Source organism: Diadema setosum, chromosome 9 (assembly GCF_964275005.1).
Source record: "Diadema setosum chromosome 9, eeDiaSeto1, whole genome shotgun sequence".
Taxonomy (NCBI): Eukaryota; Metazoa; Echinodermata; class Echinoidea; order Diadematoida; family Diadematidae; genus Diadema; species Diadema setosum.
Genome location: NC_092693.1, coordinates 40,295,039 through 40,309,296, shown reverse-complemented (window position 1 = coordinate 40,309,296; position 14,258 = coordinate 40,295,039). Strand labels below are relative to the sequence as shown.

The 14,258-nt window shown below is 37.8% G+C and overlaps 1 protein-coding gene across 1 annotated transcript; it reads left to right on the top strand.

Annotated features, from left to right (window-relative positions):
- The first annotated feature begins 100 nt into the window (after nt 1-100).
- Nucleotides 101-11,379, top strand: LOC140232687 (uncharacterized). The gene is made up of 3 exons (XM_072312800.1): nt 101-132; nt 7,133-8,250; nt 9,294-11,379. Exons 2-3 carry the CDS (start codon nt 7,295-7,297, stop codon nt 9,502-9,504), a joined length of 1,167 nt encoding a protein of 388 aa, XP_072168901.1. The 5' UTR covers nt 101-132; nt 7,133-7,294; the 3' UTR covers nt 9,505-11,379.
- Nucleotides 11,380-14,258: the final 2,879 nt, after the last annotated feature.

Genomic DNA, 14,258 nt, shown 5'->3' with positions numbered 1-14,258 from the left:
GGGGAGAATGTGTGTTTTGTGTTCACTATGCATGCACGCAGCGTGTGCAGCGCAGCTGTTATGGCTATTATTATATGTAGGCTATAATATGCACAGTATGACTGTCACGGCGGTACTGTACTCTGTTGAGTGGTGAGAAAAATCTTCGATTTGTAGAAGTATTAGAAAAGTTGGACTTGCCATATTTTGCTTTGTTGGCATAGACCTATAGCACAATAATGCAATCACTGGTTTTAAAGTGATCTACCTTGGCCTCGCCCGGCTCTACTAAATGCTTTGTTCCAACACCGCCGCCGCGTCGCGCACCCTTTAATCCCACAATTGTTTAGTCCCGTGCACTTAACTTTGAGTTTCCTCGCCTCGTCCTTATGAGTTCTATTGGCTTACGGTTGTTATTAATCAGTAGGCACCTAATACAAAATGTACTACAAATTATTAACTGCGACCAGCCCCAACACGAAGCTCCTAACTGTGTACTTGGGGTTCGGTGTAATAATGTCAAAGGTAAAAATGTCAGAAGTAAAAATGTCTCAGCAGAGGTAAAGTTGTCAGTGACAGTGGTCGAATGTCAGTGGTCAAAATGCCAGAGATTAAAATGTAATTGTTAAATTGGTAAAAATCAAAGAGATTTTCCCCAGTATAGCCCTAGATAAAAGGCATATGGGGTGTAACCAACCTTTCATACCTACTTAAGACACTGGGTGCTTCTATTAAATTTCTTGGTAAACTATTCCATGGTTTCCTGATATGCATGTAAAATGAATTTCTTCTTGTAGTGGTATGTGATCGAAAAATATATAAAATTTTAACTTTTACTAGACCTATGTCCTCTTGTGCATTTTTTTATTAAACCCAAGTCAGGCACTACTTCCTGATCATATGTATGAAATAATTTAAAGGCTTCAATCAATCATGTCACCTGTCAAGTTTGCTAAATGCAGAAGGCTTGTTTACTATAGAAACAGCATCTTAACAACAAGTACAAATTCTCAACTGAATGGTTGAATGAGACACAACTGAATGGTTACAGCTCGTTATTCCAAAGGTTTGTTATTCCGAAGCCTCTTTAGTCCGAAGATTCGTTATTCCGAAGGTTCATTGTTCCGTATTTCATTTTTGGATTAACGAATCTTCGGAATAACAAACCTTCGGAATAACGCCACAAATGTTCGGATTAACGAACCCTTTTTCATTTTCGGATTAACAAACCTCTAGGTATAGGGAATTTGTGTGTTTCGTATTAACAACCCTTCGGAATAAAAAATCTTCGGAATAGCGAACCTTCGGAATTAAACGAACAGCACCCAACTGAACGAGGTGTAGATCCAGAAGTGGGGAGGGGTTCGGCAGGGCAAATGGGGGCTGAAATGTCTTTACCACTGACCTAAAAATAATGGAAATAGTGACAATTTTTTAGGTTAAGTCTCCTAAAACGAATATGCAATAAGATTACGAAGAGATGAAAACGACTTTAATTCATTAATGTTTACATCAATTTGTTAAGATGAGACATTTCATTTTCTCTACGCTCTGCACGCGCGAACGTATCGTTTTAACCATAGCTATATTGGCCCTGTAAATTACTCTCATTCAAGTATTTAAAGGTCCTGTAATCTCCAGTCATCATTCACATCATGTCAAGAACCTTTTGTATTGTATTCATTTACCATGAAAATTGTCCTCATAATTCACATAAAAGCAAAAAGCATATTTTCGAACCAACGAAGAAATTCATTACAACTTGTCTATCAAAATATAGAAATTTTGTCGAACCATTTGGTATGATTATGCAAGAACACTTGTAACATAAATTGATAATTGTTGATAATACATGCATTTGCTGTTTAAAACGCAAACTATTTCAATATTAATCGATCATGCATTGCATTGTAATTAGAGAAATTTGGATTATCTGCCAAATCTATTTTAAAGCTCGCTCACTCGGCACGCTCACATGGCTTAATTTTTCTTGACGTTGGTGATTTGCCAGAAGTTTTTCTTTTCTTGTTTGTTTGCTTGTTTCACAACGTCACGCCATAAGTTCTAGAAGGGAAACTACACCAAATGTTAAGACGTAACAAAGTAACCTGTAAGAATATAATTTAGAAGAAAACATTTATGTCTAGTTTTAGGGGGAAAGTACAATGTATTTGTCTTAAAAATCTATTCTGGTGCGTTCGCTCGCGCGCAGGTACCTTGGCCAGGACACGCACCCCTAGGGTAATTATGATTAAGACAATGATATATTTCTCCCTCTGACATTAACCATATTCGTAGCTCTGAATTTCGTTCTGAGAGGATGACATTTCGGCCAAAAATAGCACCACTAGGTCTAGTTATTTTTAACAAGGTCTTGAAAATTATTCACTCAGATTTTTGGCAAATAGACTTTGTACTACATTACTAGGTAGGTCTAGAGCTTCTAGACTTTATACCCCTCTCCATAAAGTTGGCTTTTTAATGCAGTGAAAAATCGCATTATAATTCGGGACACGATTTTTGTAGAGTCTAATAGTACTATTAAGTACCTGGGTAATGCCAAATAATGGAAGCATTGATCATTGAACCAGAATCACAATTCACACCCATTACAGTTAAATGAGACTCAAACATCAAATTTTGTATTTTAGGGTAAATTGTCTGCATTTGGCTAACATTGAACATCAAACAGTTCATGTGATAAAGTCTTGTGATACACTTAGTAACATGGACATTTGCTTCTAAATCTGAGGTGAACTGTGAATTTCTTTAAAGTTTTAGACCTGGGTTTTCCCATTTTTATGTCGCTCTTTTGGGATTTCGGTCGTACAAGGCTATGTGACGTAAGGCTAATCTACAGAGTCCTGCGTGTATACAATGTCATTAGTAGCATGGTACACAGAAATGTGTGTGTCCGTAATTACCATGCTGTTATACCATCTAAACCATGGTTGTCTTGCTGTCCCTATCATTTACATGGTACCGTTAGTAACCTGTAGTCGCAAGAGTAACATGTGTCCCCTGTCCCGGTCATGAGCCTGATGACTTGACTTGTATTATCGGGCCCATTGTGTTCATACTCGTTAGCATCCATCACAGTGGGGGTGCTGTGTAAGAGGCTACCCTGGGTAAATAAGGCCTAATATTATTAGTTTATTATCTGTCTCATGAGACAATGGTATCACCCACCCTTCTGCAATGTAATTTAAGGGAAGTACTTTTGGTAGAATGTATTTTCATTTTCATTATTGTAATTATTTTGCATTGGTCTCAAAATCACCATAAATCACCAAATTTTTATTTTGTTACCAGGCTAAAATTTTGTCGCCAAACAATTTCAAAAATCAACAAATTTCACCCTTTTTTGTTACCAAAATCACCATCTGGCAACACTGACTGCAATTGCATGTACATACAAAGATAACATGCATCTTCTGTCACTCAGCACACACACACACACACACATACACATCGAGTATTATCCATGAACACTGTACACGTGTGTGCATGACCACGACGTGCAGTGCGATCAAATTGCACCGAGACTCGCACAAATGCAATCATGTAGAGTGTTTGATAATGATTTATCGACATGATCGCTCATGAACCAGTTTGTGTTTGTCTTGAAAATGAAGCCAAAACTACTCTTTTCCAAATTTGGTGATTTTTTATGAGTTTGATGATTTTTCACATGCCTTTTGGTGATTTTGTTCTGCTGGGACCTGGCAACACTGCCAGTCACTAGTTTATTCTATAAGCCAATTCTTGAATGGCAGTCTCTGCTACACTTGCTGCAAATGAAAGATGTCAGCTGTGAAGATGTTGTGGACAGAGGGCTTCCATTGTCTTCTCATTTCTCTGTGTTTTGTTTCCCCATGCATGATGCCATCCCATCACGTACAACAAGTCTCCACCTTGTATCTTTGCAGTAGACTCCCATTAGAACAAAGTCCTCGGGACCAGCACTCTTCTTTCGTTATATTTAAATATTGTTATAACCGAACAAATAAACAAAGATACATAGAATGGATAATGTTTTGGCCTATTTGTACTTCATTGAAACCTCAATTTTGTTATAACCGTGTTCGTTATACACTGTAATGGGAGTGCACTGCAGCGATGGTTTCCCCAAGTCGCCATTTCAAACCAGTTGATTTCCTGTGGGTACATTCCATTGTAGTATCAGTATTGAAAGAAAACCCAGGATAGTACTGAAGGGGTTTCTTGTGTATAGAATTTCTCGTAGGGCTCAAAATAGGATTCTTGAAAGTCACAGCCATTTCTAAAAAGGTACTTTATCTTGAGGCAAAGTGGCCTTGGATCCCACAAATTTTTAAGGGGCATCATAGCATCAAGGCCATTCAAAAGGGTGGTAAAGGGGATGGCTAGTAACTGATCAGTGGGAATGCTGGGGGATGGTTGTTTCAATCCTTGTGGGATTCATTTAAGAGTACATTATATATCTATCGTTGTGTGAAAATTATTTGCTTCAGAATGGTCTCATATTCAAGTAATGTGCAGTTTCATGTTTTCCGGTTAGCATGCCTGTACAGTGACGGAGCGATCGTTAACGGCCCATTAACGATTGCCCCGACACTGTGCAGGCATGCTAACCTGGAAACATTGAATTGCACATTACTTGAATATGAGACCATTCTGAAGCAAATAATTTTCGGCTTGTGCCGAAAGGGTGGGTTGGGTGGTGGCGCGTCGCGTTAATGGGAACACCACCCTTCGTCCAAAGCCCCCCCGGTTTTGCCGAAAGGGTGCGTTGGGAGCGTTGGGTCGCGTCGCGTTGACTGGAACCCCACCCTTCGTCCAAAGCCCCCCCCCCCCCCCGGTTTTGCCGAAAGGGTGCGTTGGTACTTTTTCTCATGTAATATTAAAAGACGAGTTTTGAATTTATATTTAACCTTCAAACAACCATTTCAAAGAGGCTATCGTCCGGATCGGTTTACACTCTATTACAACTTGGTCTACAGCCAGTTGGTCTAATAGACTGTTTAATATCAGTTGGTCTAATATATACCAGTTGGTCTAGTCATCATTTCGTCCAATTACTGTTTGGTCTAATTGCTATTTGTTGTTTAATATCAGTTGGTTAAATATGAATTCAAAACTCGTCTTTTAACCCTATAAAGCCCACGGGAGGGGGGGGGGGGCACATTGTGCCCCCTACCAGATTTTCATTCGCCACTCCTTCGCCCTTAATCCAGTTTTAACCAAATTTGGTGACTTTTCCAAAAATCTTATTCCGAACATTTTGATATATAATTTAGCTATATTTGATATTACTGGTTGCCATGGCAACAACAAAACTGACAACCATGTCAGTCAGATTTTGCATATTTTTCTGTTCCAATTCCAATTAACCATATTATAATGTATAAAATGGGCCTTTCTTGGCTGAAATTTGCTGAAGGAGCAAAATGTGAAGTAATTATGGCCCTGAAATGTTTTTCCTATTATTTCCTTTGTTTTTCTGTGACAATGCCATAAAACAGTAGCTATAATAGAGATACTTGAAAATAACAGTATTTTCCAAAGATTGCCATTCTATTTTGTGTCATTTTGATTCCTCCACCCATGTTATACCTCTAATATCATTTGTTTATCACATTATCAATCTGCAAACTTAAAATTCCGATATTATTGGAATATGAAATATGATAACTATGCATGTACCTATCCCTAACAATACATCACAGGTCTCATAATGTATTTCTTTATTTTGTTATGAATAGCGCCCCCATGTAGTGACCTTGAGAAATTTCAACCATAAAGAATAATGAGCTTTGACTTGCAGAGCATTTGTGGCAAATATGAAAAATATTGTTCTATGATAAGACATACTGGGGATAAAGAAATTATCCAGAAAAATCATGTTTTTAGCATATTTCTTATGTATTTCTTTATATTTTTGTAAATAGCGCCCTCTATGTGTCACCATGATAAAAATCAAGTATGCGGTCATGTAGACTATGAGTTGCTCTACCCATGTGCCAAATGTGACGATGAAACATCAAACAATAACATCAAAATAGCTTGGGCTTTATAGGGTTACATGAGAAAAAGAGAAAAAGTACCAACGCACCCTTTCGGCAAAACCGGGGGGGCTTTGGACGAAGGGTGGGGTTCCAGTCAACGCGACGCGACCCAACGCTCCCAACGCACCCTTTCGGCAAAACCGGGGGGGCTTTGGACGAAGGGTGGTGTTCCCATTAACACGACGCGCCACCACCCAACCCACCCTTTCGGCACAAGCCATAATTTTCACACAATCTGAATAGATATAATAGTTTACTCTTATTGAATCCCACAAGGATTGGAACAATCATCCCCCAGCATTCCCACTGATAAGTTACTAGCCATCCCCTTTAAGGTCCCTTTTAAAGGGCAGCTAATTCTGATTAAATTTTGTTGCAAACTACTGTTTCTTATGATGTGAACCGTGTGCTGTATCTATCATTTGACTTTTTGATATCATATACATGTATGGATACAAGTACTTCTTTGAATATTATTGATAACTTGCCTTGTGTTGTACTGGCTGGCATAAATTTTGTTATAATCAGTAAAATATATTTTTGTTCACCAATTGCAGCAAGTCTGACAGATTTTATAATCATATGCATCAAAAATGTTCTACTTCAAGTCTGGAATTAAATACCAATAACTGAAATCCATGTTATGTACAGCTGTAACTGTGAGGAACTGAGTCAAGATGTTATTGAGAGGATTTTCCCAAGGCACTTGTAACAAGTTGTATGTCAAGCATATTTCCTCAAATTTAGAACATTGGACTACTGGCTTCTAAAATGGAGTTGATTCCATGCCTGAACCTACAGTGTAGTACACAAAGTGGCAATATATGGATGAAATACCTGTAATAAAATTATCTCAGTACCAGTAGTACAATACAACTAGCATTTTAGTATTCCAAAGCATACTATTTCATGAAAATAATGGAACTTGAGCTTAATCTTGTTGTGTCTTTGTGGAACTTTGTATCTCATCTCTTGTAGAAAAGGTTTTAGTGTACATTATATGATAACAATTGATCAAGTCATTGTTGCAGTCAGTACATTACACTATTGCAGCTGCAATGTGTATAACATGTTTTCATTGATTTTTACCATTTCCCATACAACAGCTCATTGCAACTTGAACATCTGGGTCCATCAACCAAGAGATCATAGTGAAGACAGCCTTGTCAAGTTCTCCTCACTGCCAATTTGTCATGGCTCGTGTATGTCATTCAGTGATTCATTGCAGTTAGAAGTGATGAATTTCAAAGACAGCCAACCCTGACAATATGTCATGCTCCAGAAAAAATCGGAAGAACTGGAACTATGGAGATTTACTTGGGGTAAAGAAAAAAAGGAAATTTCTAAAGAGAGATCAACACTGCAAAGCTGGACCTGTGATGCTGCAGAAATCTGCAACTGGAGGGAGTCCCATATGTTCATTTTCAAGTCTACCAGCTGAATGCAAAGTTCACATTTTTTCGTTCTTGAATGACACAGAAAAATGCAGAGCTGCGATGGTGTGTTCAAGTTGGGCAAACATTATGAGGACTCCGCAGTTATGGCAAGTAGCTGATTTCACCTATGGGCTATCCAGGGGAGTGTTACCAAAGGATGACTGTAAAGCCATCTCATGCATCAAAGAGAGAGCTAAGAATTATGTTTATCACTTGGTGTCCAGAGGTGCTTTCTTGCGTTCCTTGATATTTGAGCTAGACATCATTGATGGGGATGAGACATGGCTTAAGTTCCTTATATACTGCCTCAAAATGACTAATTCTCATGAACTACAAAGGGTTCATGCAAAATGGACCAAGTCTCCAGACTTCATGCCTATCAGTGGAGAGGAGAATCATTGGAAATCAGCCCGGGTCAAATCCTTCCTGAGCCTTCTGATAACTCTCAGTGAGACAAGCCCTCTTATTGAAGAGCTCTACACACCTTGTGACTGGTCAGAACCTACTGTTGGTCTCCTTTGCAAGTTCAAACATCTACACACACTGGAGCTGGACAAATACTGGGTATTTGCTCTCTTTCGCCAAGAGAACCTTGATGAGCTGCTGGGCAGTCTTCCTCGCCTTAAGCGATTCAAGCTCACAGTGTTTGTGCCTCTTCTGGGTACGTTGTCTTTCCCTGAATACAAGGTCAGCTCAAAGTCACTGGAAGTATTGGACATTTCAAACTGTACATGTTTCTTCCTCAGGAGTGTTGATTTACCCTCCCTGACAGCATTCACAACTGCAAGGTATGATTGCGCTTACAACAATGTGCAGGACAATCCATTCAGTCTTTTGTGTATTTTGTTAATGTTGCATGTAAAAAACTAAGAGAAACTGTAACACAAGGTTAACGACTGCCTACCATGCACTCCCACTACAATGAACACGGTTCATTGCACAAAATTCACTCATGATTAATACGGTTATAGCAAATTTTTTCTACAACAAAGTCTTTCAGGGTGCCACGGACAAAAAACAAAACAAAAACTAAAGCAATGTGCTCCATTACAGCAAAATGGGGATCACTTACGAAAATACATCTAGCATAGCAGAACTCGCATAATTTACGGAGCATCCCTGTGTCATGCATAGTTTATGAGAGGAATTTGCATTATTAAAATATGTTCATCAAAAATGAAGTAAGATTTGTTATTACGAAACACACAAATACTTTGTATACCTACAATACATTAGATGTTCGTTAATTCAAAAATGAAATAGGGTTTGTTATTATGAGCATTGTATTGTTATTCTGAAGGTTTGTTAATCCTAGAATGAAATCAGGTTGTTATCACAGTGCATTCCCATTATAACGAACAGATATAGTGAATCTTCAGAACAACAGATGTTGTCTCGCTTGTAGATTTATGAGCTTTCAAAATAGCAAATCTTCAGAAGAATGAAGCTTCAAAGTAACAAATGTTATTTTTCATTTACCTGTGGATTAACAAACCTTTGGAATTAGCAAATCCTGCGAATGGCGAACCTTTGGAATAACAAATTTTGCCAATAATGGGCCTTTGGAATATCAAACTGTAAATTGAATCGTAAACCACTTAGTATGTATTTTCTAACTAGGCATGAAAATACAAACAGTTAAAAAAATAATGAAATTGATGAAATAGCATCCCATTTGACACAGCTTTCCAGCATATGGTCACTACTCAATAAACAATGGTACGGGAGTGCTCCGTATTTGTTGTATCATGAAAATTTTTTGTCTTGAATTCTTGAACCTCTAATTTAGTTTTCACTGCCATTTACTTTCCCTTCACCTTTCCTATACAAGGAACAAATGGAATGGTCCGATGTTGTCACGGGATGCCCTGCAGGTGTCCTGTCTCCATAATATTCTCAAGGTTGGCGCTCCAAATCTACGACACTACAATGACTGTGTGTTGGCACAGGAGTGGAGGTCAACAATCACAGCAAATTTGGAAGAAGCCTTGAAGTCCAGTTGCTACTGCTCTAGACATAAACGATGTTCTCTGCTTTACTGATTGTAAAGCTATCACAAATAGACCTCTACTTTGCAATTGAAATTACAGTGAAATAAGGTACATGTACTTGCCCTACGAGAGTTACAGTTAACCTTGCTTAAGGCGACCTCGCTTAAGTTGAATAATCGCCCGAGTCGAATGCCTTGTCAAGTCCTCTTCCTCTAATACTCTATAATTTTTCATAAGTCAAATTTTCTGTAAGTTGAAGCTACAGTGTATTTCTTTAGTCCAAATAGATTCCACTTAGGTATGATTGACTGTACTTTGTGTTACTAGTCATCATAGAAGATACCTTTTATGTAAAGTGTTTTATAAGGACGTCATAGCACTGAGTCTACCCTAATTAAAGTCCATAGTGATATCCATCAAGCACAGACCAAAGGTAGACTTTTCTTGGTGCTACTTGATCTGTTAGCAGTTTTCAACTCCATTGACAACAGTGTCCTTGTCACAAGGTTCTGTTCAATAGGTGTGAAAGGATCTGCTCTTGCAATCAGATCTTCTTATCTGTGCAGCCATTCACAGGCAGTCAGACACAATTACAAATACATGTCAACCTCTGCTGAACTTGTGTATGGTGTCCCCCAGGGGGTCTGTTTGGAGTCCATCATTTTTCAGTATTTATGTCAGTGCTCTTTGCCGAGATTATATGGACCCATGGCATCCATTTACATCTCTACGCTGATGACGATACCCAACTATACACATAGTTTGATCCATCTGATCCAGTAAGTGAGGACTTTACCATATATAAACTTGAAGCATGTATCAATGATATGAGATCATGGATTATATGAAACAAACTTCAGATGAATGATAACAATATTGCCTCAAAACATCTGGTAGCTAAAGCCTGCAGTCAGTCGTTGCCCATAGGACGTGTTAATGTACAATCTGCATAAAGTTCTAGGAATCTTGGAGTTTATTTTGACCCTGAAAGAGTGTAGTATTGGTGGAGGTGAGAATTATGTGTTTGACTTTTTTCATGGATACTTAAAAACCACTTTATAAAATGTTGAAAAGCATACAATTCTAACAAGAATGTAATGTATATTTGATGAAAATCTATTTTGGAATGGCTGAGACATCCAAAAACAAAATAAAATAAAAGCGACCCAAAGGTGGGTCCCACCTTTTATTAGGATCGCTTTGTTTTGGATATCTCGGCCATATCAAAACCAATTTCCATAAAATAAACTTTTAATTCCTCTTAGAATTATATGTTCTTTCATGTGATTTCATAAGAGGTTTCTCCTCATGTCAACAACAAAAAAAAAAAATCATAATCAAAAGACATTGGAAACGTCAAGCCCCATCTCAACCAAAACTGTACCATCCTTTTAAATGGTGACACATAAAACAGCAACATGTGAGTCTCTATATTTGCAATTACACAGTACATGTATCAGGAAATCATTATCACACAAAGTTGCAGCCTCTGTTAACTCATTCATACGCTATTTCTCGTACACATGTATTGATTATGAAAATGCATTATATTAAATTGTTCAAGCCTTTATCTTATCAAGTTGCCCAAGTATGACGTGCTCAAATTCTTCAGTAGAACTCCTAAGTATTTGTGATGCCTTGTCTTAGAATATGGTCCAAGCAGAAATCTCAGCTCTTGTACTCTAGTAAACAGTTAACAGTCAAAAGAACAATTTCGGCTCTTAGAGAAAAGGCTTCTATTTCTGCAGCCACATCTCTCTAGAATACTCTTCCACTGAGGATCCAATCAGCAAAATCCACAGAAACATTTAAAAAGAATTGGAAGTTGCATATGTTCAAATCTTGATTTGGTTGCATATTTGTTGGATTTCTTTATATTGTAGGCTGGGATCCAGAAGGGCATGGTTAACACAATTCTTTTTTTTTTTTTTGTGGGGGGGGGGGGGGGGGAGGGGTGGCCTGGGGGTGGTAATGAGTATCTCCTCTACATTATGGTGTCAATTTTTTCCATTTTCAGTAAAATGTTTAAAATTGAAACCACAAGGGCATTTTCTTACCCATTATTTTGAATACAATGTACTGGTAATGCATATGAGTCTACCCACTTTTGATAAACTTTCTATTTCATGGAAATTGACTGTTTCCTCTTTATTTACACTCAAATGCTAGAACACGTTCGCACCCTTCTGGTTCTCCGTCGATGACATATTACGGTTCACCCTTGTCCTTTTCACTTTAATGTACAAAGTCTTGATTCACTCTGTATAATGTCCCTCTGCACCTCATAAGGTTACTAGAGTGATGGCATATAACAAGCGGCACTGTGTTTAATTACTATTACAACATGTACTTTGGTAAAATTAGACTGTCAAGCATATAGAAAATGTTATTGTGAATGACCTTTCCCTGAAAAGCAGTCTATTTACAATAACTGCTTACAAGCAATAAAGTATGATTATCAAATTCACACCACAGGTGCACTGTGCATATGAGTCTCAGCCCAAGGAGACAGCTTCAAGTGTCTGTAAACATCTCTTTTAAAACACCAGATACATTAACTTTTCACAACCTTAAGATGGGGTTACCAAAAATCTTGTCACGCCTTCTCCTAAAGGCATAGGGCAAGAATGAATATTAGTCATGTGCAGCTTTGCAGTAAAGGGGAAAAGATCAAAGAAAATTCATGATAGCATGCTAGTTGCAATAACTGTGTGCAGAATAGTATCGCAGGAAAACCATGTTATAACAAGGTTACCATGAAGGCTACTGGTTTTACCTTCTTGTGGTAGAACATGCGCCTTGCAAACACTTTAACACAGTGATGGAAAATTGGACCATGGAATTTACCTCATTAAAAGCAATACCTCATTATATAGCTAGTCATAATGGGGTTTTCCCTTGTGGATGTCATGTAGGCCCAAGTTTACTAGAAATTCAACAAAATTCAAAGGGTCAATGAATTTATACTATGGAAAAAAAACAAACTTTGAGAGCCCCTTTGTATTTTAAGTGCTGATTGGTGCAGAAAACCCCCAAGCGTTATACTGTATCAGGGCTGCCAACTCTCACTCACTGAGAGTGAGACTCACTCATTTTGGTCCTTTCTCACTCTAAAACTTTATTTCATTTGCATGCATTTCTATTGATCTCACTCATTTTGACTCCTAAATTATAGCATTGGCCTATGGGAGTCTCACTCTCAACTAGTTTCCAATGTTGGCAGCCCTGCTGTATGCACTCAGAAAGCTCATGATGTCATGGTTGAAGGTCTACCATGCACACATCAGACCTAGGTTGTTGGACTAAAAGTCATGAACTTTCATTAAAATGACAGTGTACCAGCTGACAATAACTTTGTACATGTATAGTTGAACATAGGCCACAGAAGGGTCACCTGCAAATCAGTAGCTGAGACTTTTGTAGGGTGTTATTGATAGGATTATTTAAGTTGGTCTGGGTAATGTATTGTATGTATGTTTATATACATGTATTTATATACATGTATTATATATATATATATATATATATATATATATATATATATATATATATATATATATATATATATATATATATATATATATATATAGTGTGAGTCGTGTGTCTTCAGCTAATGATGAACCCCTGGGTCGTCGCATCTTTTTGGAGTGTGTATGTAAACGAGAGTAAAGAGGCGGTAGACGTTGCTTAATCCTCACAAGTGAGTTTACTCAAGCTTTCGGGCTTCCTGCCCTTTGTCAAGACTGGGGACAAGATACAAAACATGGATATCATATACACAAATAGAAAATAATAATGATGATCAAAACAATAGCGGAACTGATAACTACAGTGAAGAAGGCAGAGACGGCAGGGAATAATTACACAGGTGGGGGTGGGGGTGAATATATGCATCAATCTTACATAAAATAACATGCAGATTATATACAATCACAAACAAGCATACAAAATATAAACATTTACAAATACAGTGTACGTATGACTTAACATCTGCACACACACATAATGGGTACGGATGTGTGCGCACAATCACACGTGAAATTCCTCGCGCATGTCAAAGCAGGCAACCATAATATAAGCAATAACGGCAATTAATGAAATCATAATAGTAATTAAATCAAGGGGTGAGTATATGTGTGAGTTTTTGTGTGTACCTATGTTCCGCTTATTCATACATATACTCACCCCTTGATTTAATTACTATTATGATTTCATTAATTGCCGTTATTGCTTATATTATGGTTGCCTGCTTTGACATGCGCGAGGAATTTCACACAAATGTGTGATTGTGCGCACACATCCGTACCCATTATGTGTGTGTGCAGATGTTAAGTCATATACGTACACTGTATTTGTAAATGTTTATATTTTGTATGCTTGTTTGTGATTGTATATAATCTGCATGTTATTTTATGCAAGATTGATGCATATATTCACCCCCACCCCCACCTGTGTAATTATTCCCTGCCGTCTCTGCCGTCTTCACTGTAGTTATCAGTTCCGCTATTGTTTTGATCATCATTATTATTTTCTATTTGTGTATATGATATCCATGTTTTGTATCTTGTCCCCAGTCTTGACAAAGGGCAGGAAGCCCGAAAGCTTGAGTAAACTCACTTGTGAGGATTAAGCAACATCTACCGCCTCTTTACTCTCGTTTATATATATATATATATATATATATATATACTGACATCAAAGGACTTTACCACAACATGGCGGGGCGGTGCAAGGACAGTTAATCTACTGACAGCAAATCTTGCACATATAGACGTAGCTGGTGTTGGGTAGCGAAATTCGGGCAT